Source organism: Syngnathus acus, chromosome 4 (assembly GCF_901709675.1).
Source record: "Syngnathus acus chromosome 4, fSynAcu1.2, whole genome shotgun sequence".
In the NCBI taxonomy this organism is placed as follows: domain Eukaryota; kingdom Metazoa; phylum Chordata; class Actinopteri; order Syngnathiformes; family Syngnathidae; genus Syngnathus; species Syngnathus acus.
In genome coordinates, this window is record NC_051090.1 from 12,025,067 (window position 1) to 12,050,844 (window position 25,778).

The 25,778-nt window shown below is 49.5% G+C and overlaps 1 protein-coding gene and 1 long non-coding RNA gene across 4 annotated transcripts; one reads left to right on the top strand and one right to left on the bottom strand.

The window, feature by feature from the left end:
- Positions 1–792: 792 nt before the first annotated feature.
- Positions 793–2,577, bottom strand: LOC119121730. The gene is made up of 2 exons (XR_005097746.1): positions 2,067–2,577; positions 793–2,003 (listed from the first exon to the last, which is right to left on the bottom strand). It is a non-coding gene; the product is annotated as an uncharacterized LOC119121730 (long non-coding RNA).
- Positions 1,102–25,778, top strand: si:ch211-1a19.3. Of its 3 annotated transcripts, XM_037249565.1 has the most exons (5): positions 1,106–1,551; positions 12,895–12,991; positions 13,053–13,206; positions 25,130–25,271; positions 25,351–25,778. In XM_037249565.1, the coding sequence occupies exons 1-4, from the start codon at positions 1,213–1,215 to the stop codon at positions 25,269–25,271; spliced, it is 732 nt and encodes a 243-aa protein (XP_037105460.1). In that variant the 5' UTR covers positions 1,106–1,212; the 3' UTR covers positions 25,351–25,778. The 3 variants fall into 3 exon arrangements, 1 of the variants encoding a protein (XP_037105460.1); XR_005097720.1 differs by lacking the exon at positions 25,351–25,778 and having other exon boundaries at positions 1,102–1,551; positions 13,053–13,262; positions 25,130–25,268; XR_005097721.1 differs by lacking the exons at positions 25,130–25,271; positions 25,351–25,778 and adding an exon at positions 13,341–13,412 and having other exon boundaries at positions 1,102–1,551; positions 13,053–13,262.

Consider the following 25,778-nt stretch of genomic DNA (forward strand, 5'->3'; position numbering starts at 1 on the left):
AGAGCCAGTGGATCAGCTTTGAAACGAAAATCAACCGGCCGACCTCGCACCGCCAGAACTATTATTCGAAAATGAAATGAAACGAAATGAAACAAAACAAAATGTCATTACAGTAATCCTTTGCTACATCGCAATTCGATTGTTGCGGCTTCAGTACATCGCGGATTTTTTCCCCCCAAAAGAAAAATTCACAAATTCAAAATAAACCTTCTAAATTGAGGAATTATGGCATGAAAGTTGCCCACACGCCAGCAGAAGGCAACACAATTGCAGTACATACACTTGTACCTTTTTATGAAAAAGTTGTTATAATAATAAAAGAGTTCTAAAAACATATTTACAGTATGTATACTTTAGCTACGTGTACATGTCTCACACGCACACACACGTTTTATATTTATATTATTTATACATTATTTTCTGTGATTTATACTACGTATTAATATAGTATTTACATTTTTGAAACTATTATTTAATGTTCTATTGATAACATATGCACTTCCCGGGCGCGGCACCGCTGCTGCTCACTGCTCCCTTCGGGGATGGGTGAAATGGAGAGACAAATTTCACTACACCCAGATGTGTGTGTGACAATCATTGGGTCTTTACCTTTTTTTTTTTTACCTTTTATGTGGTTTAATATACACTTAATGATACACAAACAATGTATGTATGTTAAAAAAAGGGTGACACTACTTTGCGGATTTTCACATATCATATGGTCTTGGAGGCAATTATCCGCGATAAATGAGGGATTACTGTATATCTACTTTTCAAAAAAAAAAAAATTTGTTTCTTTAATTTATTTGCATTTTATTAAACCTGCGAATGTGTCAGGTCATTTTGCCGGAACCTGTATGTATGTTTATATGTATGTATACGTATATATATACATACACATTAACATAAATTTTTTAACTTTTTTTTTTCAAAACAACCCATTGACCCAATTTTCAACCCAACAGTTTTAAGGGCGTATCACTTGACAACACACATGAATAGTCGTGCCTAAAGTTTTCCACATTTGCTGTTGGCACAAATGGGTACTGAAAGCAGGCGAAGAAGTGAGGAAAGAAGGTGGGGGAGGATGGCTGTGCTGTGCTGTGCTGTGGGAGGAGGAACGAAGGGAAGGAGAGGAGAAGTGGCCGCTCCCGAGTTCCCGTCGGAACGTGTGCATGTGCGCTTGTGTGTTCGGCACAAGCTTGGAGCGACATGACAGCAGCGGCGACGTCCAAGTCCGGCAAGATGGGTAGCGGCACCAAGGCGGCGCTGGTTGTTCTGGCCCTGTGGTCCGTCATCTCCCTGGTGGTCATCGTGGTGTGGTCCACGTCTCCGGACCTGAAGAGCTCGGCCCGCTGCCGCCAGGACCTGCGGGAGAGCCAGGAAAAGATCCTGGGTGCCGAGGCGCTGTGCGTTCAAGACAAGGACGAGCTGGAGCGGCGGCTGGCGGAGGCGCACCAGCGACTCCGGCACCAGGAGGCTGCACTCGCTCTGCTCGACCAGCGCCTGCGACACACCAACCAGACCCTGAACGCCTGCTACACGCGTGAGGTAGGCTACACCTGTGCTTGCTCTGGGGGACACAAGTGTGTGTGTGTGTGTGTGTGTGTGTGTGTGTGTGTGTGTGTGTGTGTGTGTGTGTGTGTGTGTGTGTGTGTGTGTGTGTGCGTGGGTGTGGGTGGGTGCGTGCGTGCGTGCGTGCGTGCGTGTGTGCGTGTGTGTGTGGGCACCTGGAAAGTCTGCCCAGCCCATGTCATGTTGTCGCCCTGTTAAAAAACGGAGCCCATTCCTATGTTCCGTCATGTGCAAAAAATGACAGCATGAAGGTGGCTCTTTTCTCAGAACTGCATTTGGCCACTTTTGGAACAATTAGCACTTGATGCAGTCAAGCTGCCGTTCGATGGGGCTCACGTTCGCCTTGGGCCCATTCCACCTCACTCAAGCGTGAGGAATAGCTTCTGTCACCACGCTGCCAAAACTCGGACCTGGAATCATCATCTGTCCTGTCGAGAGAGAGAAGAGCATCGGTCATCTTTGGCATGATGCCACGCCAACAGAGCACCCACCGAGCGCATGACCTCATGGCAGATGACGACTCGTTTGTTGATTGGATCCGAGCGCAGAACCGGCAAAGGTCTTGAGCGGCCGATCGGCTTTGGCGTGCGGGCTCTGGTGCAGATAGAGAACCTTTCCAAAAGATTCCAAAACGGTAACGGGGCGTGGGCCAATTTTGCTTTTCAAGAGTGAAATGATCCCAAACTTGGGACGTTTCGCATTTTGGTCTTCAGTCTCGCGTGAATCCTTGCTGAAAAACAGTCACCATGATTCCCGCGACCTCGTGCGGTTAAAGGTACGACGCAAAGGTCAACGATGCACCGAACCCTTCAAAAGTCGACAATATCGTGACGGACGAGTACAGAGACAGACTGCAAAAAGACAGCCTTGCAATCGACGTGTTTGTCCCTAAAAAGCCTGAATTTGTCTGCTACACAAGCTACATCCCGTGAAGGCCCAAAGTGCACCCCCCGTCGGCCCCCTCCCTTTTCAGGCAGCGTGACACAACTTTTCCAGCCTTCAACATGCTGCATGGAATAAGTGACTGTTAGTGAGTCAGCCCCCCCGGGCCCCCGCCTCCTCCCTTCCTGCCGCGACTCCCTTTCCTTCCCATTTCAGTAGCGGCCGTGTTGCTGGTCGGCCTCCCGCAAGGCACCGGGAATGTTGGCTGCTATTTCTCGTGCTAAGCTAGTGTTAGCGCCAGAGGGGCAAGGGAGTAGCCGAGGTCTTGTCGTTGCTGTTGTTATTGCTCGGCAAGTATCCTGTCGTCAAGGTAACTGACCAACAGCAGCTTCTAAAAATGGAAACTGTTCAATCCAAGATGCCATCTGCTTTTACTCAATGCCAGCTGGGACTGATTGAGAACAGAACAGAAGCAAAAAGTATGCCAGTGAACATCCCCCAACAGAACTGAGCAGGATAGAAACTAGCAGAATTGAAGCGAGCTCAACCAAATCAAACAAACGCGAATGGAACAGAACCAGATATGAGGAGGGCCTCGGCAGACAACCACAAGGAAGTTTGCCGTCCCGCCACCTGGTCGATTTATTTATTTTTTGTCTGGTTACACCTGCATTTTTTTTTACACCAAGTCTACATAGACTCCTGGGAGGTATTCCAGAAAGCAGGTTCAACATACTCTGAGTCTATCCCTGAACTCTGAGTTGACTTATTTTGAGATGGGAGACTCTGAGTATTCGGTTCCAGAAAAGCTGATCTGAGTTAAATCAATCAGTATGTTCACTTGGAGTTACGCACGTGCACAACTCCTATAAAAAGCCATTATCAATCGAGCCCCAATACGAGTCACCATAACAACTGAGGATAAACAGATCACCTTCTTTGACTTTATCGGAGGTCCAAACGCTGAGTTCTGCTCAGCCAACAGAAAAAAAGTAATGCTCTGCATCCCCGATATTATAAAGAAAATGCCATTTGCAAAAAAGCATAGTGCTATGCATAAAGGTTGCTCTGATATTAGTGCTCGTTTGGGGTGTGTGGGAATCGAACTCATGATGCCTGCACACAAGACAGGCAAATGTACCTCTACAAAATACCGTATTTTCCGCCCTAAAAGGCGCACCTAAAAACCTAAAATTTTCTCAAAAGCCGACAGTGCGCCTTATAGTCCAGTGCGCCTTATATATGGATCAATTGATGAATTTGTTGATCCATACTGGTTGTACACAGTGCTCTGCCAAAATGTTTCAGTACGTTTTAGTACGACTAGTAAATTACAAGGTCGCATCGCTTCCCAACATTACGGTAACTGTAGTCAGGGGGCGTCACCGAATAGCTGTTGTACGCGCGAGGCTATTTCATTTCAAAATAGGCTGCTCCGTTAATGTTTCGAGTAAATTTACGGATTGATATGGAAGGGAAACATAGTTTTTATTTTGTCTCGTCACCGTGGGATAGAGGAAACGGAATTTCAGTTTCTTTGTGTGTCTTGACATATGAAGGGATTGACAATAAAGCTGACTTTGACTTTGTAAGCAGTACCAATGTGTTAGATCGAACTTTAGTCAGTTCCGATCATTTTATAGGAGATCGTTTGAGAAACGCGATTGTTTACACTTTGCTGAGGCTCATGGGAGATTGCGAGCTGAGGCTCGTGGGACTTTGCGGATGGCTAATGCTATAACGATAGCTGCTATACGTACCAGGCTATTTCATGTCAAAATAGGCTGCTCTGTTAATGTTTCGAGTAAATCTACGGATCGATATGGAAGGGAAACATAGGTAAGTAGTACCAATGCGTTAGATCGAACTTTAATCAGTTCCGATCATTTTATAGGAGATCGTTTGAGAAACGCGATTGTTTACACTTTGCTGAGGCTCATGGGAGATTGCGAGCTGAGGCTCGTGGGACTTTGCGGATGGCTAATGCTATAACGATAGCTGCTATACGTACCAGGCTATTTCATGTCAAAATAGGCTGCTCTGTTAATGTTTCGAGTAAATCCACGGATCGCTATGGAAGGGAAACATAGGTAAGTAGTACCAATGCGTTAGATCGAACTTTAGTCAGTTCCGATCATTTTATAGGAGATCGTTTGAGAAACGCGATTGTTTACAGAGGGCTCGTTGGTTATTGGCTAGTGGATGCATACCGCAACCCTAGTCAACCTCAGTTTGTTGCAGTATAGCTTCTATTTTATGCGCCTTATAATCCGGTGCGCCTTATATATGGACAAAGTTTTAAAATGGGCCGTTCATTGAAGGTGCGCCTTATAATCCGGTGCGCCTTCTAGGGCGGAAAATACGGTATATGTCAAACTCAAGGCCCGGGGGCCAGATACGGCCCGCCACATCATTTTATGTGGCCCGCGATGACAAATTTTTGCATCGACTTTGTGTCATTACCCATATTACAAATTGTCTTCACTTTTTAAAAATTGAGGTATTGCCATCAATTTTGATTACCATTCAGCTTTTTAAACTATTTGAACAATTTTTACTAGTCTCTGATTTCAAAACTAGTTATTCATCAGATTGTTGTGTCGCCTATACCGTTTGTATATAGACGACGTTGACAGTCATAATGGCGAGGGAACTATGACAACAATGCGGTCCGTAACAAAAACGAGTTTGACAGCCCTAAAAGCCCTAAAAGCCCTAAAAAACCATCAGGCATTCCACCGCCAGCGAAGGTTATTGAGATAAATTTTACTGTTCAAAGAAAGCAGTAGCGCTCGAAAAGATATTCTTTTAGAAATAATGAAACATCTAATCTGGGTCGGAAGATTCTCTCGCGACGTAAAGCGTTTTGAATTATTACAGCTTCCATGTCGATTGGATTTTGAATTAATGGCCAATCCATGATTAACTGCTTTCTTTGTGTGGGAGGAGACAGACTGAAACTCTAGGTCTCTTATAGTACCGTATTGGCCCGAATATAAGATGATGTTTTTTGCATTGAAATAAGACTCAAAAAGTGGGGGTCGTCTTACATTCGGGGTCTAGACATTATAATCATTCACAACACTAGATGGCGCCAGATATCTTTAAAGCGAAGTTACGTAACCGCGCCTTAAATCTCGCGTGAGTTACCTCAGCTTATCGCGATTGTTGGAGCTTGTGCGCAGCGGTAAGTTAAACGTTGCAGGTATCGACTGAGTATGTTGCTGTGATTGTGTGCGTCCTTGACACATAGTGAGTATATACATTTCATTGTTACTACTGTCCACTGTTGTGCCGTTTGTCTGATCGCGGTTTGCTTCATGTGCGCGCCGTTTGATTGACAGCTCTGGTGCGCTCCTTTAAATTTGCCTCGCATCGTACGATCAGCCATTACGCAGCGACACAGCGACTAACGGTCGCCAGCAAATGTATTTTGTTGTCTCGATGACTTATGTTTGGTGTGTTGCCGAGAGTATTTCATTTATGGTTATTTAGTATAGTGGAATCGTTACGCGCAGTTAGTTATGTAATGTGTGCCGTCTACAAGTGTTGTGTGAAGTCAGAAGTTGAGCGTTGATTTACGTGCTGTAATTCTGTCCGTTGCAGAACCACACACACACACACACACCCCACAAACCACACACACCCTTCACACACTTCACACACTTCACACAATACCCTTTTGTCAGTTTGCCTGTATGCCCCTATGAGCCACAGTGCCTGTTACTTTTTTGCCAATAATTCAGTAAAGCAATCAAAACTGAACCACGTCTTCCCTCCTGCATTATTTTATTGCAATGATTTTCCTTATTCAGATTTGTTTCCGACTACAGTTACAGTTAGACTTCACTTTGATGGTTAATGCAGTTATTGCAATTTTGTTGTTTTACCACAGTAGATTGGTTTATTTACATTTCAAAAACCAGAAGCCATCCATTTACAAACGTGATTGCAGTTTAGTTTACCTTTTTTAAATGTTCAGATATTAGGATGTAATAGACAGTTTTTGCATGATTTGAATGAGGCAAAATAACATGCTTTTTCTCTCGAATATATTGTCATAATCATTTGTTTCAGATGTACTGTAATCATTTTCTGTATAAAAATTAAATTTGGTGTTCAAAAAGTCTTTTTTCAAACTTGAGTCACAAAGTATTTTTTCAAATTTGAGTCTTGAAAAAGAGGGGGTTGTCTCATAATCAGGATCGTCTTATATTCGGGCCAATACGGTAACCCTGCCAGCAAGTAGGTTATGTTCACAGAGTAAGTTACTGCAGTAACTGACCCAGAGTTTAAGTTACCTCTCTTTCTGGAACGGTTAACTTAAAGTTTGTCTCATTTCCGGGGTACTTTACTCAGAGTTTTAACATAACCCACTTTGTGGAATACCCCCTTAGTCTGCACTTTAGGTTGAACATGCTTCCCGCTTGCCTGTTGCTCTCTGTCAAAACTGACATTAAAAGTCGGGATGCGTCCAGCAACACCGATGAGTCGGCGCATGTGTTGAGCTCATAGCACGAAGCCCCGTGTCGGTGCGCATATCGCTTTAAAAAAGCCACATGACCGAACGAGCAGCATTGTAGTCTGTCAAGGAAGCGCGCTTTAGCTCTATTAAAGGAAGCGCATTGTCAACGGGATGGAACTGAAAGGGAGCAAACAGTACAGCCAAGTGCGTAGCGACAGAGACTTTATTGTGGGGAAAGATGGGAATAGTGGGCGCTGGAGCGGCGATCTGGCTGGGGCGGACAGGCACTTCTGCCGGAATACCAAAATGGTTAAGCGAGTCAGGCTTACAGGAACGGATGAGCGAAGCGGCATCACGGGACAGGCTAGCGGGATAGCGCTGTCAATGAGCCCGTGACAGGTGGCGGCGATTCCGCTGACAGGAGGGGCGTGGTCGTGTCGCAGGTGGCACCAGCACGTGACACCAGCACGTGACAGAACCCCCACCACAAGGGACGGCTCCTGACGTCACCAGGAACCAAAAAAAAAAAAAAAGAAAGAAACCCCCCGGACGACCAGGTGGAGGGGGCAATATTCCGTCGAAGCGTCCGACTCCTCGGCGGACGCAGGATCGACGGACGCGGGAGCAGAAGACCCCGGTGCCGGCGGACAAGGCCGCCCCGGACCCTCCCCCCTGGTCCCCTCGTCCCTGCTCGGACGTCCGTGCCGAGGACCCGGTTGGTCCGGATGACAGCGATGAAATTCCGCGATGAGCGAATGGTCGAGTATCCAGCGGCTCGGCACCCAGGAGCGGTGCGCGTCATCATAACCCTCCCAGTCCACGAGGTACTGGAGGCCATGACCGCGCTGCCGTGATTGGAGCAAGGAGCGGACGGCGTAAGCCGGACCACCTTCGACGAGCTGGGGCGGCGGGACGGGCGCCGGCGCCAACTTGCTCTCAAAGATGGGCCGCACACAGGACACATGGAACGTGGAGTGAACCTTCATGGACTCTGGAAGGAGAAGACGGACGGCGGACCAGCTAATCACCTTCTGAATAGGGAACGGTCCAACGAAGCGGGGCGCCAGCTTGCGGGATCCCGCTCGCAACGGCAAATCCCGCGTCGAGAGCCACACACGATGCCCCACTCTGTACTCCGGCGTCCGGCGCTTGTTCGCCTGGCGGGCGTAGCCTGAAACTGAGCGGAGGAGAGCGATCCGGGCTCTCGCCCAGGCTCGATGATACCGGTGGACACAAGCAAGGGCCGACGGGCACGCCGCACCACGCTCCTGGTGGGCGAACAAGGGTGGCTGGTACCCGAAAATACAGTGGAAAGGCAAAAGCCCCGTGGCCGAGCTGGGGAGGGAATTGTGGGCATACTCTACCCAGGGAAGCCGTTGGACCCACCCGCGCTGGTCCCCGGCGGCCATGCATCGGAGGGACCTGCCCAGTTGCTGGTTCAGGCGCTCCGCTTGCCCATTGGTCTGAGGGTGAAACCCCGAGGAGAGGCTGGCCGTGGCGCCAAGGACTCGACAGAACTCCACCCAGAAGGTGGAAGCGAATTGTGGACCGCGGTCTGACACGATGTCTTGTGGGAGACCGTGGTGATGAAAAACCTCCCGCACCATGATGGATGCAGTCTGCTTCGCAGACGGGAGCTTAGGCAGAGGAATAAAATGTGTCATCTTGCTAAAACGGTCCACTACCATGAGGACCACCGTGTTCCCTTCCGAAGGGGGGAGGCCCGTGACAAAGTCGACCGACAGGTGAGACCAGGGACGCCGGGGAACCGGCAAGGGCTGGAGCAGCCCGGCCGGAGGAAGAGTAGACGTCTTACAGCGGTTACAAATTGAGCAGGCTCTGACGTAATCACTGGTGTCCACTTGCCAGGTGGGCCACCAGATACGTTGGGCCACCACGTACCTCGTGCGGGCAGCCCTGGGATGACAGGCAAGACGTGAGTCGTGCGCCCACTCCAGGACGGACAACCGCAGGCCTTCAGGGACGAACAGGCAACCTTCCGGGCAGTTGATCGCGCGAGGCGGCTTCCACTTGGCGCTCAGTCTCCCATGAAAGAGCCGCCACCTGAACCGAGCTCGGGAGGATATTCGGAGGCGGGCCCTGCCCCTCCTCCCCACCAGGAAACAAACGTGACAGGGCGTCCACTTTTGCGTTGCGGGAACCCGGTCTGTAGGAAAGAGAAAACTCAAACCGGTCAAAGAAAAGAGCCCACCGTGCTTGTCTCGCGTTCAGTCTCTTGGCCAATCTCAGGTATTCCAAGTTGCGGTGGTCGGTCCAGACAATGAACGGAGTGGTGGCGCCCTCCAGCCAATGCCGCCACTCCTCCAAGGCCAACTTGACGGCGAGATGCTCCCGATTGTCGATGTCATAATTCCGTTCTGAGGCTGACAAGCGGCGAGAAAAGAAGGCGCACGGGTGGAGACAATCGTCCTGGCTGCTACGCTGGGACAGCACCGCCCCGACACTCACGTTCGAGGCGTCCACCTCGACCACAAATTGTCTGTCGGGCTCGGGAACTCGGACGACGGGAGCGGATGTAAATCTCCTCTTAAGCTCTCGAAATGCCTGTTCTGCCCGTTCTGTCCATTTGTACGGGGAGGCGGGGCTGGTAAGGGCGGTGAGGGGCGCGGCCACCGTGCTGTATCCACGAATAAAGCGGCGATAAAAGTTCACGAATCCTAAGAACTGTTGCAGCCGCTTGCGTGTTTCGTCGGGAACAGGCCATGACGTGACCGCTTGCACCTTCCTGGGGTCCATTTCGATGGATCCCTCACGCACCACGTAGCCGAGGAATTTGACAGAGGGGGCGTGGAACTCGCAACTCTCTGCCTTCACGTAGAGCGAATTCTCCAGGAGGCGGTGCAGCACCGCCCGGACATGTCTGATATGTTCAGGGAGCGAGCGGGAGAAGATGAGGATGTCGTCCAAATAAACACAAATTTGTCCAGCATGTCTCTTAGGACGTCATTTATTAAGGACTGGAAAACCGCCGGGGCGTTGGTGAGTCCAAATGGAACCACCAAGTACTCGTAGTGTCCGCTCGGGGTGTTGAAAGCCGTCTTCCACTCGTCTCCCTCCCGGATGCAGATCAGGTGGTAGACGTTGCGAAGATCCAGCTTCGTGAAGATGGTGGCACCTTGAAGGCTCTCGAAGGCGGAAGAAAGAAGAGGCAGAGAGTAGCGGTTCTTTATAGTGATTTCGTTTATTCCCCGGTCGTCGACGCACGGGCGGAGCGTGCCCTCCTTTTTCTTCACAAAGAAGAAACCCGCTCCAGCAGGCGAAGAGGATGGCCGAATGATGCCGGCCGCCAGGGACTCCCGGATGTACTCCTCTATGGTCCTGCGCTCAGGAGCGGACAGGGAGTAGACGCGGCCCTTGGGAGGGGAGGTGCCGGGCAACAGGTCGATGGTGTAATCGTAGGACCGGTGTGGGGGAAGAGAAGTGGCCCTGGCTTTACTAAAAACCTCCTTGAGTTCGTGATACAGCGCTGGGACAGTGGAGATGTCAGGACTGTACTCGGGCGGGGCTCTCCCAAGTGGGCTGGTGGCCGCCTTCAGGCACACACGATGGCAGCGTTCACTCCACTGCCGAACAACCCCCACCTCCCAGCCCAGCACCGGGTTGTGCTGCCGCAGCCAAGGATGCCCCAGAATGAGCCGCTGTCCTGGGAGGGACAGAAGAAAAAACTGAATGGTTTCATGGTGATTGCCAGAGAGCAGTAACTTAACTGGTTCCGTCACGAAGGCCACCTTGCCGATCGGTCGGCCATCAATGGCACGTGCGGGGATGGAGGGGCTCAGAGGCAGGAAGTCAATTCCCCACTGACGAGCCAGGCCAATGTCCATGATGTTCCCCTCCGCCCTGGAATCCACCAAGGCTGCCACGTTCTGGTCGCCCACTGCAAGCTGGACACGAGCCTGCAGCGTGAGTGTGCCGGGACTGTGAGAGCCGGTGTTGGTCGAGCTCATGCGGATCCCCCGACGCCGCGTGAGCTCTGGCCTTTTAACGGGCACCTCGCCGCCCGATGACCCCCCTCCCCACAGTACAAACACAAGCCTAGTGAGAGGTGTCGACGGTGCTCCTCTGAGGGGACTCGAGCTCCTCCCAGCTCTATGGGCTCGGCTGGTGGTGTGGTTGGCAGGTCCCGAGTAGACGGAGGAGGGTGACCACACGGATTCCGCAGGGACCTCCGTTCCCGATTGCGCCACCGAGCCCGGATCCGTCGGTCTACTCGGGCCGCTAAGTCCATCGCGCCGTCCAGGGTTCGAGGGCGATCGTAGGACACTAATTCGTCCTTCATATATTCAGCGAGACCGTTGAGGAAGGTACTAACGAGCGCCAACCTGTTCCATCCGCCGGTGCCAGCCAACGTCTGGAACTTGAGCACGTACTCCACGACCGATCGGCTACTTTGATGCAGCGTCGCCAGTTCCTCGGCGGCGTCTTCGGTGGCGGAGCCCAGGTCGAATAGGCGGAGCAATTCCTCCGCGAAGGCGTCGAACAAATCACAAGCTGGAGCCATTCTTTCGTATTCAGCCAGTCCCCACAGCCGCGCCTCGCTCGTGAGGTGGGTCAGGACGAACCCCACCCTGGCAGGTTCTGTCGCAAACGTGACGGGCTGGAGGCTGAACATTATGCGGCAGTTAGTCACGAATGCCCTCACGTGCTTGGGATCTCCGTTAAACTTCTCAATATTGCCGAAGCAGGGCTCCGGGACGTCCACGAGCCTCCTGGCCTCGGCAGACGGGCGGTGCGGGGGTGCCGTGACAGCCGGGGACGCATTTACCGACAGTCCCTGGAGGGCTTGGGCCATCTCCTGCTGCTGTAGCTGCAGCTGTTGCTGTTGTCGTTGACCCACCTCGATCAGCGTCCGGATGTTGGTGGACAGGCTGCTGATGGCGGTCTCGGCTTGCTCCAGTCGGCTCAATGCCGTCTCGTCGTTCGCTGGCTGCATAGCAATGGTCAGCCTGTACTGTATGGGAGCAGACAGTACAGCCAAGTGCGTAGCGACAGAGACTTGATTGTGGGGAAAGATGGGAATAGTGGGCGCTGGAGCGGCGATCTGGCTGGGCGGACAGGCACTTCTGCGGGAATACCAAAATGGTGACGCGAGTCAGGCTCACAGGAACGGATGAGCGAAGCGGCATCACGGGACAGGCTGACACGCGGTTTTGTGCTGGCAGCGCTGATATAGCGCTGTGAATGAGCCCGCGACAGGTGGCGGCGATTCCACTGACAGGAGGGGCGTGGTCATGTCGCAGGTGGCGCCAGCACATCTGCAAAAACAATATCTGATCTTTTGCGGTTCATCCTCGAAGTTATCAAGAATTATGGAGCAGCCCTAAGTCAGATACTGGGACAATCAAAAGACCCACTACACTGTACTCCAGCATCATTTGTGCCGTGTGAGTGTGTTTTCAACGGTGGGAGTTGTGTCCAAAAAGCGCAACAGGCTCAATTTCAAAACATTGGAAAAACTTATTGTTCTAAATAAAAATGAGTAAAAAACAAATCTCAGTGCACAAGCATCCTCTTTCACAACACGTTCACTTTTCATGTTACAATACATGTTCACATTATTGATTGACTGCAACTAAAAAATAAAATATATTTTCAATTTAAATGAATATATGAAACAATACAATATAAAATATAATTACTTAAATTAATTAATGTATATACTAGGTCATCAAATCATTGTCAGTCGTGTCTGTCAACTAGGTTGCCTGTAGTATTTTTAAGGTCCAGCGGGTGTCAGCAGTCAGCGACACAGTATCGACACAGTGTCAATACAGTTTGGCAATGTGTCGAAACGACACACGACGCTTCATGGACCCACCACGAATTAAAAGTCATTAGCAGCGAGTGCTGCGCTGCGATTTGGCCTAATGCGTTTAGATGCTAACATTCTAATGTTAGCACGTCCATGGCGTTTAATTTGACAGTGCGCGCGCGTGCGTGTATGTGTGCAGGCAGTCCTTATGGCCAACATTAGTGTGGTGCGGGAGGGGGCGGAGCTTCTGCAGCGGGCTCAACTCAACCTGACCAATCAGCTGCAGCGTCAAGAAGGTAAACTGGCCGACGGGAGCGAATAAGGGGCGGCCGCGGTAATGGTGTTGTTGGCATCCAGACCACGTGGAGGCGCTGAAGCACAACTTGACTCAGAGCGACCATCTCGTGGCAGCTTGCTCCAGCCTGAAAGCGGCCGCCGACAACCACGCCGCCGCCGCGCACATTCAGACGCGTGCTTGCGAGGCCAAGCAGGAGTTTCTGCGCAAACAGCTGTGAGTTTCCACACGTCACACCTGAACGAGTTGCCATGGAAACGATCAGCCAATCAGTAAGCTAATAGTGCCACCGTTTTAGCGTGGTAGCTCTGCTACCTGTTCATAGTTGGTCTTTTCTCTTGTGTAAGCAGAGCCGATTCAGACCTCCATGGGGCCCGAGGCAAAAATATGTAAAGGGTCCCCCCTAACTAAAGTCGTCCTGAGCACCCCCCCGGACACACACACAAAGACCAGAGACACAAAATTTGACTGACTCAAACAGGGCTGGACTGGTAGATTTTTTCAGGCCAGGAGTCAGTTCTGGAACCAGGCCACCCTGGCCTTGCCCACACGTGCATGTTCACACCCACACTTAAATGCATGGGCACAAGCAAAACGCATTTGTGCGCACACACATGCACACAATCATTCTTTGGGTTTTGTTGTGGGTGGTACCGAAAAACCAAATCAAAATGTCTAGAATGAGGGCGAGCAAAATAGATAGATAGATAGATAGATAGATAGATAGATAGATAGATAGATAGATAGATAGATAGATAGATAGATAGATAGATCTTTCCAGGGCTGTGGACTCGGTCGGATTTTAGCTCCGAGTCCGAGTCCGGCCTCTTGACCACGAGTCCGAGTCAGAGTCCGAGTCCGGCTGTCCATTTTTTTCTGTTAATTCATGTGACTGCTTAGTCTTTATTCAAGGCTAATTTAGATCAAAATCTAAATAATTACAACAGTTTTGTGATGGCTTTGTCTTTATTAAACATATAAACGAATACAATAAACAGATACTTTCAAGTTTTAATCATTAATTACACCATTATTGCTCAGACATTTATCTAAACCAGGGGTGGGCAAACTACGGCCCGCGGGCCACATCCGGCCCACGGGACCGTTTAATCCGGCCCGCCAACCCTGAATTAATTGTATTATTAAACTTTTTTTGTTGTTGTCATTTTGCCTGCAATGACTGCGTTTCCCCAGTAGATGGGGAACCGCTCGCCTGCGCATTTACTACCGGAAGCCGTGTCAGAAAGCTCGGTGCACACTCACAAGTGCGTGTACGTACGTACTCAGTAGTACGGACATGGCGCACTCGCGCTCTATTTGTATCAGTCCCGAATTTAGAGCGTGGGCTGTGACGACAGCATTCTTGTAATTCGCTCGCTGAGCTTTCAGATACAGTTTGACGCTAAAGCCACCCACAAACCTTCCCCTGGAATCCTTCCATTAAAATGAGTGGCCCGAAGAAAAGAAGTGAGTGCCGAATGTTAAAAGAGTGGCCAATTTGGCTCGACGTACGCGACGTGACGTTCAGCCACATCAACCCGTCACAGATCGAGGTAAACGGATCTCTCCTAAGAGTTTGATGTGATCTCATAAGATAAACATTTTTCATTAATCTGACCTGCAGGCACTGAAGTGATGGAGACTGTTATTCATAATAATAGTGTCGTATTTTATGAGAATCACTGATAGCAGTTTTTTAGTGATTTTTTTTTTTTAATGCTGTTAATAAATGCATTTGTTTTCAAAAAACTTGTTTGGAATATCCATGCTTTACTACCTACTAAAGGCCAAAATCTTTTATGCAATGACCTTTACAGGTCGCTTATATTACTTCACACAAACACTACGTCCATCTGCTCCTGGTTCGGCCCTCCGGTCTAAATTTAGAACCCAGTTCGGCCCGCGAGTCAAAAAGTTTGCCCACCCCTGATCTAAACACAAATAATTAGTGACGACCCCACAACTATCGAAACACATCAATGATATAAGCTGGGTGACATAATCGTCCTTGACATTGGTACAAAATGTAAACATTAGCCTAAGTGCAACTCAACGTGGCCGCATTGATCGTAACTTACGCTCCGTTTCCCCCCCAAATCTAGAGGCAAAACATTGTTCTCTCGCTACTCCCGGGTTCTTCCATCTTGGCTGCGCGCGGGGCATTGTGGGTCTTGTACGTGCACGCACGCAGGCAGGCAGGCGCGGGCGCGCACGCAACAACTAAATTTGTCTTCATAACAAGCAAGCAGGGCTGTGGACAGTATTCCTACGCGCATTCTCAGCAGCATGATGAAAATAAAATTCAATAACGTCACTGAGGCATATTTTAACGAACTCCACTTCATTGTATGGCTTTTTAGCCCGTGCAATGTTCCAAGCCAGTTGAAACAATGCAAGTGTGACAGTCTCTGAGTGCTTCGTAATTTTTTTGAAAAACTGTACCTATTTTTCTGCCTGACTTTTCAAAGTCTCCAAACTTGTGCTTGCGAAATTCAGTCCCTTTTGCAAAGTCCTTATCGATATTGGCATGAAGTGAGCTGAAGTGGCGCTGACCATTTGAAGCTTTTAAATGCGCCAATGACGTCCGACATATCAGGCAGAATGGCTTCCCATAGCGTTCAACAAAAAACAACTTTAACTCTGTTAAAAACGTCCTGTGTTCATCGTCATATATTCGTTTAGCTGTGCATTTTTTCCTTGCCATTTTGGCAAGCGTCTTGTCAGCTTTTCTGGACCTAATGGGCCCCCGTAGTCACAGTCGCCATTCATTAAAAAGCCAGCAAAACCAATCGCTCTGTTTGTCCCTCCTCCTTTGCGGGATTTCCCCTCACGCGCATGCGCGTTTGACCAAAAACCATATTGAACTCAAGCGAAGCAAATACGCACGAAAAATAAACACAAATGTTGATATGAACGTATTTTTTTTTTGTCGGACTCGGTGGACTCGGTCAAAATCAGCTCCGAGTCCGAGTCCGGCAAAAACGACCGAGTCCGAGTCCCCGAGTCCGAGTCCGAGTCCACAGCCCTGAAATTTGTCACACATGTACAACGAAATTTTAAAAAGTGCCAACCGATCAGTGCAAAAAAATAAAAAATAAAATAAATAGAACTAGAAAATGCAATTTCTGGAGAAATTGCATGTGAAGGCGAAGACTATGAATAACGTCTTGGGGAATGCTGCCGAATGATGTTGAAACGAGTTGAATTACTTGAGAAATGTAGAAAACTTGGAGAATTTGTGGTGAATTTCAAATTTGAAAACTTGTCATTTTTGGTAAGTGGGAAGTTGTGGAATAGGTAGGAAATGATGAAGAGTTGAAAGTTGGAACGGGTTGAATCGGTTCAAAAATGTAGAAGTTAGAGCAAATGTTGAATGCCTCAGAGAATGAATGAAAATTAAAAAAAAATATTCCGGCCAAAATTTTTGAAATTGAGAACAAAACGAAAACTACAGGTTCAAGAGGTTCACTTTGGAGTTCTAAAGTTGAAACGGGTTGAATCGGACGAAAATCGTAAAAGTTAGAGCAAATGTTAAATGTAGGTCACTTCTGGTTTCATTTAGGGCACTTCTTGTTGAAATAAGGTCACTTCCAGTTTATTTGGGTCACTTCCGGTTTGATAAAGGGCACTTCCGGTTTAGCTGAGGTCACTTCTGGTTAATTTTGGGTCACTTCCGGTTTGTTTGGGTGACTTCCGGTTGATTTTGGGTCACTTCCGGTTTGCCTGAGGTCACTTCCTGTTTACCTGAGGTCACTTCCGGTTTGATTTGGGGCACTTCCGGTTCATTCTGGGTTCATTGGGGGCACTTCAGGGTCAATCCAAGATGGCCGCCACACTAGAAGTGGGGGTCAAGGGTTGAATTGTGTAAGCATAGTGGAAGTGGGGGTGAGGGGGGTGAATATGGTAAGCATAAGGTGAACAAAGTGAATAAAGTTGGAATGGGTTGAATCAGTCGAAAAATTTAGAAATTAGAGTAGAAAAACGAAATTTTGGAGAATTTGGTTGAATTTCAAATTTGAAAGTTTGGAATATTTGGTAAGTGGGAAGTTGTGGAATAGGTAGGAAAAAGATGACCAGTTGAGAGTTGGAATGGGTTGAATCAGTTGAAAAATATAGAAATTAGAGTAGAAAAATGACATTTTGGAGAATTTGGTTGAATTTCAAATTTGAAATTTTCGGTAAGTGGGAAGTTGTGGAATGGGTAGGCAAAAGATGAACAGTTGAAAGTTGGATTGGGTTGAATCGGTTGAAAAATGTAGAAATTAGAGTAGAAAAACGAAATTTTGGAGAATTTAGTCGAATTTCACATTTGAAAATTTGGAATTACAAGCCCTCTCGAGAGGGGCTGGACTCTCTTCCACTCTGGAGTTGCCCACGGTGAGAGGCGTCGAGCAGGTGTGGGTATACTTATTGCCCCCCGGCTGGGCGCCTGCACATTGGGGTTCACCCCGGTGAACGAGAGGGTAGCCTCCCTCCGCCTTCGGGTGGGGGGACGGGTCCTGACTGTTGTTTGTGTCTATGCACCAAACGGCAGCTCAGAGTACCCACCCTTTTTGGAGTCCCTGGAGGAAGTGCTGGAGGGCGCTCCTTCTGGGGACTCCATCGTTCTACTGGGTGACTTCAATGCTCACGTGGGCAATGACAGTGAGACCTGGAAGGGCGTGATTGGGAGGAACGGCCCCCCCGATCTGAACCCGAGCGGTGTTCTATTATTGGACTTCTGTGCTCGACACGGATTTTCTATAATGAACACCATGTTCAAACATAAGGGTGTCCATGTGTGCATTTGGCACCAGGACACCCTAGGCCGCAGTTCGATGATCGACTTTGTAGTCGTGTCATCGGATTTGCGGCCGCATGTTTTGGACACTCGGCGAAGAGAGGGGCGGAGCTGTCAACTGATCACCACCTGGTGGTGGGTTGGCTCCGATGGTGGGGGAAGATGCCGGTCCGACCTGGCAGACCCAAACGTTCTGTGAGGGTCTGCTGGGAACGTCTGGCGGAATCCCCTGTCAGGAAGAGCTTCAACTCCCACCTCCGGCAGAGCTTTTCCCACGTCCCGGGGGAGGCGGGGGACATTGAGTCCGAGTGGACCTTGTTCCGCGCCTCCATTGTTGAGGCGGCCGACCGGAGCTGTGGGCGTAAGGTCATTGGTGCCTGTCGTGGCGGCAATCCCCGAACCCGCTGGTGGACACCGGCGGTAAGGGATGCCGTCAAGCTGAAGAAGGAGTCCTATCGGGCCGTTTTGGCCTGCGGGACTCCGGAGGGAGCTGACAGGTACCGGATGGCCAAGCGGAACGCGGCTTCGGCGGTTGCTGAGGCAAAAACCCGGGCGTGGGAGGAGTTTGGCGAGGCCATGGAGAATGACTTCCGGACGGCTTCGAGGAAAGTCTGGTCCACCATCCGGCGTCTCAGGAGGGGGAAGCAGTGCAACGTTAACACTGTTTACAGTGGAGATGGCGTGCTGCTGACCTCGACTCGGGACGTCGTGTGTCGGTGGGGAGAATACTTCGAAGACCTCCTCAATTCCACCGACACGCCTTCCATTGTGGAAGCAGGGCCTGGGGACTCTGAGGCGGACTCTCCAATCTCTGGGGTTGAAGTCACTGAGGTAGTTAAAAAACTCCTCGGTGGCAAGGCCCCGGGGGTGGATGAGATCCGCCCGGATTTCTTAAGGGCTCTGGATGTTGTGGGGCTGTCATGGCTGACACGTCTCTACAGCATCGCGTGGACATCGGGGACAGTGCCTCTGGATTGGCAGACTGGGGTGGTGGTCCCCTCTTTAAGAAGGGGGACCGGAGGGTGTGTTCCAATTATAGGGGAATTACACTCCTCAGCCTCCCTGGTAAGGTCTATTCAGGGGTGCTGGAGAGGAGGGTCCGTCGGGAGGTCGAACCTCGGATTCAGGAGGAACAGTGTGGCTTTCGTCCTGGCCGTGGAACAGTGGACCAGCTCTTCACCCTCAACAGGATCCTCGAGGGTGTATGGGAGTTCGCCCAACCAGTCCACATGTGTTTTGTGGACTTGGAGAAGGCGTTCGACCGTGTCCCTCGGGAGGTTCTGTGGGGGGTGCTTCGGGAGTACGGGGTACCGAGCCAACTGATAAGGGCGGTTCGGTCCCTGTATCACCGATGCCAGAGTTTGGTCCGCATTTCCGGCAGTAAGTCGGATTCGTTCCCAGTGAGGGTTGGACTCCGCCAAGGCTGCCCTTTGTCACCGATTCTGTTCATAATTTTTATGGACAGAATTTCTAGGTGCAGCCGAGGCGTTGAGGGTGTCCGGTTTGGGGACCTCAGCATCGCGTCTCTGCTTTTTGCAGACGACGTTGTGCTGTTGGCTTTTTCAGGCCGTGATCTCCAGCTCTCACTGGAGCGGTTCGCAGCCGAGTGTGAAGCGGTCGGGATGAGGGTCAGCACCTCCAAATCCGAGTCCATGGTCCTCGATCGGAAAAGGGTGGAATGCCCTCTCCGGATCGGGGATGAGATCCTGCCCCAAGTGGAGGAGTTTAAGTATCTTGGGGTCTTGTTCACGAGTGAGGGGAGGATGGAGCGCGAGATCGACAGGCGGATCGGTGCAGCGTCGGCAGTAATGCGGACTCTGTACCGGTCCGTCGTGGTAAAGAGAGAGCTGAGCCAAAAGGCAAAGCTCTCAATTTACCGGTCGATTTACGCTCCTACCCTCACCTATGGTCACGAGCTATGGGTCGTGACCGAAAGAACGAGATCCCGGATACAAGCGGCCGAAATGAGTTTTCTCCGCAGGATGTCCGGGCTCTCCCTTAGAGATAGGGTGAGAAGTTCGGTCATCCGGGAGAGACTCGGAGTAGAGTCGCTACTCCTCCACGTTGAGAGGAGCCAGATGAGGTGGCTCGGGCATCTCATCAGGATGCCTCCTGGACGCCTCCCTGGGGAGGTGTTCCGGGCATGTCCCACCGGTAGGAGACCCCGGGGACGACCCAGGACGCGCTGGAGAGACTATGTCTCTCGGCTGGCCTGGGAACGCCTTGGGATCCCCCGGGATGAGCTAGATGAAGTGGCTGGGGAGAGGGAAGTCTGGGAGTCCCTCCTGAAGCTGCTGCCCCCGCGACCCGACCCCGGATAAGCGGAAGAAGATGGATGGATGGATGGATGGATGGATGGATGGAATTAGAATTGAAAGTTGGAATGGGTTGAATCTGTTGCAAAATGTAGAAATTAGAGTAGAAAAAGGAAATTTTGGAGAATTTGGTAGTCATTAAGGCTGGTGATGTGGCGTTTCTTGGGCAGGGGGACTATAGTGGAGGATTTTAAACAGGATGGGACAGTGGACTCGGTAAGGGACTGGTTGAAGATCTTTGTGAAGACTCCAGCCAGCTGATCTGCGCAGTCCTTTAGGACACGCCCAGTGACGCCGTCAGGACCCGCAGCCTTCCTCGGGTTGATGGTCTGCAGTGTGCGCCTCACCTTGTGCTCCTTCACTGTGAGGGTGAAGCTGCTGCGGACTGTGGGATGTGATGTGGCCGCTTCAGGTGGCTCGGACTCGAACCGGGCAAAGAAGGTGTTAAGGTCCTCTGCCAGTGAGGCGTCCCCTTCAGCAGCTCCGATGGTGGTTCTGTAGTTGGTGAGATGCTGGACTCCCTGCCACACCTGCTTGCTGTTGTTGCTGTCCAGGTGATCCTCAATCCTCCTCTTATAGTCAAGCTGGGCCGCTCTGATGCCTCTCCTCAGGTTGGCTCTGGCTGTGCTGTAGAGAGCCCCGTCCTCAGACCTGAGGGACAGGGCGGTGTCCCTCTCCTCCAGCAGCCGAAGGACCTCCCGGGTCATCCAGGGCTTCTGGTTGGGGTATATCCGTATGGGTTTGTCCACTGTGACAGTGTCTTTGCAGTGCTTGATATAACACAGAACACTGTCTGTGAACACGTTCAGGTCCCGGTGTTCGAAGATGTCCCAGTTAGTCCTGTCGAAGCAGTCCTGCAACTGCTGAGAGGTGTCATCAGGCCAGGTTTTAACAGTTTTAGTGATGACAGGAGCTGATTTCCTGATGGTGGTATATGCAGGGATTAATAGCAGTGACATGTGGTCAGACTGGCCCAGGTGAGGTAGCTGTTATGCCCTGTAGCCTAGCTTGATGTTGGAGTAGACCTTGTCCAGAGTGTTAACTCCTCTAGTGGCACATTTAACATGCTGGTGGAATCGAGGGAGTGCTGCTTTCAAGTCTGCATGATTAAAGTCCCCTGCTATGATGTGGACTGCGTCAGGATATCTGCTCAGCTGGCTGCTAATACTGCCATGTAATAGTCCAATAGCTAGCTTAGCATGTAGACAACAGTCGTCATGACTACGGTAAATTCACGAGGGAGGTAAAAGGGCCTGCATTTAATAGTCACATACTCCAGGTCCGGGCAGCAGTGACTGTCTACAGTCACCATATTAGTACACCAGTTGTTATTGACGTACATACAGAGCCCCCCCCCCCCCCCCCCCCCCCTTGCTCTTGCCGGAGTTCTCAGTCCTGTCATGACGCTGTGTGGTGTAGCCTGCTAGCTCGATAGCAGAGTCCGGTATGAGTGGATGAAGCCAGGTTTCCGTGATCAGCACCATGCAGCAGTCCTTCGCGGTCCGGTTCGCAGACATCTGTAGCCTTAGTTCATCCATCTTGTTAGCGAGAAACCTGGCGTTGGTGAGAAACAGGCTAGGGAGCGGTGGTTTGAACGGCCGCTTCCGTAGCCTGGTTAGTGCGCTGGCCCTGCAGCCTCACTTTTGCCTCCCCTCTGCCTTCGCTTGCTCCCAGCGGGGATGGTGATCCAAGGGGAGCCAGGGCGCCTGATGATATCCTCCGGTGTGTTTTGCGAGTGGTGAAACTCCGCTATGACACTCAACTCGCAGCAAACTCCTATCCTGAGGAGCTCCTCATATGATTGACATACAGTGGGTACAAACACTAACAAAAAACAAACAATGCGTAGATCGGGAGAGCACAGAGCCACTGCAACTGCGTGCACCGCCATTACGTTTTATAAAATAATCAAAAGGTCTCTCTGAGTCTGACTGTGTCCTGAGTTGGCCTTTCCCTTGCACTGCTCCCTGGACTTGTCTTGCCAGTATACTCTGCATCTGCTGGGAGTGTCAGAAAAACCAGCATAATAATTATATTATCGACAAGAACACATCTAAACAATATCAGAAGAATGACATGGTTAAATATATGCTTTTTTTCCAAATGTTTCATGCATAGTCATAGCGTATTCAATTCCATGTATTGATAGATGACTGTCTGTTCTTTACCTGTCAGCTGCTCTCATCTGGTACTAGGCCTACTTTCTGAAGCACCAAAACTGGCAATATTTCCACCTTTGCATAGGAAACAGACATATATTTTATTATTAATTTAGCCAGGGCCAGTTCCAAAGTTTAGAGGAATGTGCAAGGTCAAAGGTCTGGGCATGTTTTCACTTGGCATTGTGCAAGATTTTCACTCATGTTCCATACGAAATTAACCACAGAAGAAGGGCAATGGGTTGCTTAACCATAAAAAGAGAGGGGTGACGTTGCCTTGCTTACCTGACTTCTGTTGTCTTTACTCATTGTCATAAGAACGCCTCTTTCTTTGCCCGATTTAAAATGCCGCAACATCTTTGCGGCTACAAGTCCACGACATGCTTCTGCAAGCCATGCAGCGCTACTAGTCTACAACACACGTGACAGAATCAATAATGACGTCATGCGCGTGAGGCCTAACGCGTACAGCGTAGTGCGCATATTGGCCGCGCCGCTACTGTGTGTAAGGATGTGGAGTTCAATATTTGAGCAGATGTGACCCCCTGCACCCGTCCATCACTACACATTGTCAAAGTGCACGAAAAACGTCTTGTCATCCAAGTTAGCTAGTTGCACTTAAAATGTAGCAGGTCTTATTTATAATTAAAACCAATTTACCCAGCGAGGGTACGAGTTGATTTGGTGCCTAGTGTATATACACGGGTCGTCCGAAGCAACTTGACACGGTCGCGTTACTAGCGTTCACGACATTCTCACAGTTGGGCATTATGCATATATGACATGATCAACTTTGCAGATACATAAGGAATGGGTCAAAGCACTACAGTAACAATGTTACCAAAGTTATATTTATCGGCTTTGCGTATTAGTGTGTGTGGAGAGGACAGAATTTCACAAATGATTGTCATGTGATGTGCAAAGAGGTAGCGGGTAGGATACAGAATAGTTCACTGCTGAAAAAGTACACTTGCACAGCCCCCCAGCCAAGGATGGTTTAATGTTCTGTTAAGTTTGACATGAGAACACTCTTTGCACAATATAGACTATTGAATATTAAACTGATCGTGTGTGTGCGCGTGTGCATGCGTGTGTGTTCACCTGCCTATAAGGCCTTTTTAATTTCAATATTGTGCAAGGAGTGCTCTCATGTCAAATTTAACAGAACATTAAACCATCCTTGACAGTAGGCACCAGATCAACTCGTACCCTCACTGGGGAAATTGGTTTTAAATTTAAATAATACATTTTGTAAGCGTTAGAGCAGGTCCCCAACCTTTTTTGCGCCACGGACCGGTTACGTGTCAGAAATATTTTCGCGGACCGGCCTTCATATAAATAAATAATACATTTATATAAAGAAATAATACATTTATAATAAATATATAAATACAATGACATAAAATGATATGACTGGCATAAAAACAAGGATAAACGACATAAAAATAAAACTCACCATTACGTTGAATTAGTGGGAGTACTGAGCTTGTTTCTCAGAAACGAGCCGGTCCCTTCTAGGCGTAATCGGCGACAATGACACCCAAAGTGGTTAAGGTTTGTCTTTCAATGCAGGATGCTTGGTCTCCATGTGCCGAAGCAGTTTTGAAGGCTTCATTGCCTTAGCTAGCCTGTTGCCACATATTATGCAGAGTGGGCTTGGCGCGTCAGGGTCACCTGTGACGATAAATCCATATTTTAAGTAGGACTCCAGAAATTTTCTTTTAAATGCAGCTTTCCTTTTCGTAGAAGTCGTAGCCTCTTCTTCTTCCGTCTCCTCATTGGGCTTATTTCCCTTTCCAAAGAAGCTTTCCAAACATCTCTGTTTCTTGCTCATATTTGCTTGCTTTGCGGGCTCGACTGAGGTGACATGTCACGTGACCGAGACGAGCGTCTTGACCTGAACCGACGGATGTAATTGGGAAAAAGAATCACCAATTTTTTTATATTTTTCAAAATACATTTTTATTCATTTTTGCTAGCTTTGTGGGCTCGACTGGGGAAACATGTCACGTGACCGGGATGAGCGTCTTGACCTGAATTAATTGAGCATCGATAAAAAATGTTTTATTTTTTTTTTCTTCTGTGCGGCTTGGGGGCCCGGTCCGCGGACCGGGGGTTGGGGACCCCTGCATTAGAATGCATGGCTCGTAGTATAGCGGTAAAGCCATCGCCTTGACAGTGTTTTCTTATTAATTTTTGTCACGGGTTCAATCACGCATTCTACTGTATGTTTTCTTAAATTTTTTTACTGTTTGCAATTTCTTGCAGCTAGTCGGAAATGTAAAGGAGATGTTTTGTTCTGTGTGTTTATTGAGGAATTGAACAGTTTTGCAGTTCGACACTTATTATGTGGCTTGTGACGAATTTGGAGTCAGGAAACACAAGATTAATGAACTAGCTTTGCCCTTACGGCCACGTCTGGATTCGGGGAGCCAGTACTTGGAAGCGAGTTGAACCATAACATTGGGAAGCTATGGCAATCTTTATTCCACTTAGACTTGGTACGCATCTATCCAGTGACTTTTCCATCGTAATAAACTCGGTGAAATCTGATTTTCAGAGTCGACACTGGAATATGACCTTTGCCCCACTGTGAAGGGCTGACTCTCGGTTTGGTTCAAATTTGAACACAAAACCAAAATCCCGCCCTTGGCTTTGGTGACACCAACAGGACAAAAACATAGCAAAATTATGCTAGTTTTCATTTTTGGGGGCGGGTTGAGTACGTTTGTTCTTGCGTTTGTCTCTAGTTGACTTGTGTTGTTGTGTGTGCCCAATAATCATGGGCGCATTTTTGTACTTTTGCACTCGTGTTTGTGTGTTTTGCGTGTCTGTTTGCATGTGCTTTCCTTTGTTGACGTGCATGCTCGCATGTGCTCACGCAGCGTGAAGTGTCAAAAGGCGGCGGCGGAAGCCCCTCCCCCTCTGCCCCAGAACCCGGCGCCACCTGAGTCCCGGTCCGGTAGGCTGTGCACGGCGCCCACCATTGTCGCCTTGCTGTTCGGCTCCCGCTTCCTCATCAACTGAGTGAGTGACACCTGCCTGCTCGCGCCATGATGATGTCATCGCGCGACCGTTTCTAATGCGTGCGTGTGTATGTGTGTAGGGGAACCTGACGCAGGAAGCCGAGCACTGGTTCGATAATGGGTGGACCCTGGAGAGACTATACACTGCTGTACAAGAACACGCACACAAGCGCGAACACTCTCACACATATACACACACACATATACACACACACACATATACGCACACACGTACACGTGTACACGCACGCACTGCCGTTTTTGATAAGATGCGGACACGTTACTGCCACCAGAGGTCGCCACTAATTAGCCGAAACCGTTGAAGTCCCGCTGAGTATTTATTTCAAAGCGCTCACTACACAAACTGTCGTCTCTCTGCTTCATCCCCAAGCGCGCCGTTTGCTCTCCCATCCCGCGCTGGGCTACTCAGAGGCTGCCGCAATTTCTCATCATCGCAGATAAGAATAGCCATGTCCCTACCGTGGCTAATAAAGACATCTTAAACAAC

Bases quoted from the DNA above. Each gene is read 5' to 3' on its own strand.
- si:ch211-1a19.3 (XM_037249565.1), top strand. From the start codon at position 1,213: ATGACAGCAGCGGCGACGTCCAAGTCCGGCAAGATGGGTAGCGGCACC. The intron at 1,552-12,894 runs GTAGGCTACACC...GTATGTGTGCAG, and splicing joins ACGCCTGCTACACGCGTGAG to GCAGTCCTTATGGCCAACAT. The intron at 12,992-13,052 runs GTAAACTGGCCG...GTTGGCATCCAG, and splicing joins TCAGCTGCAGCGTCAAGAAG to ACCACGTGGAGGCGCTGAAG.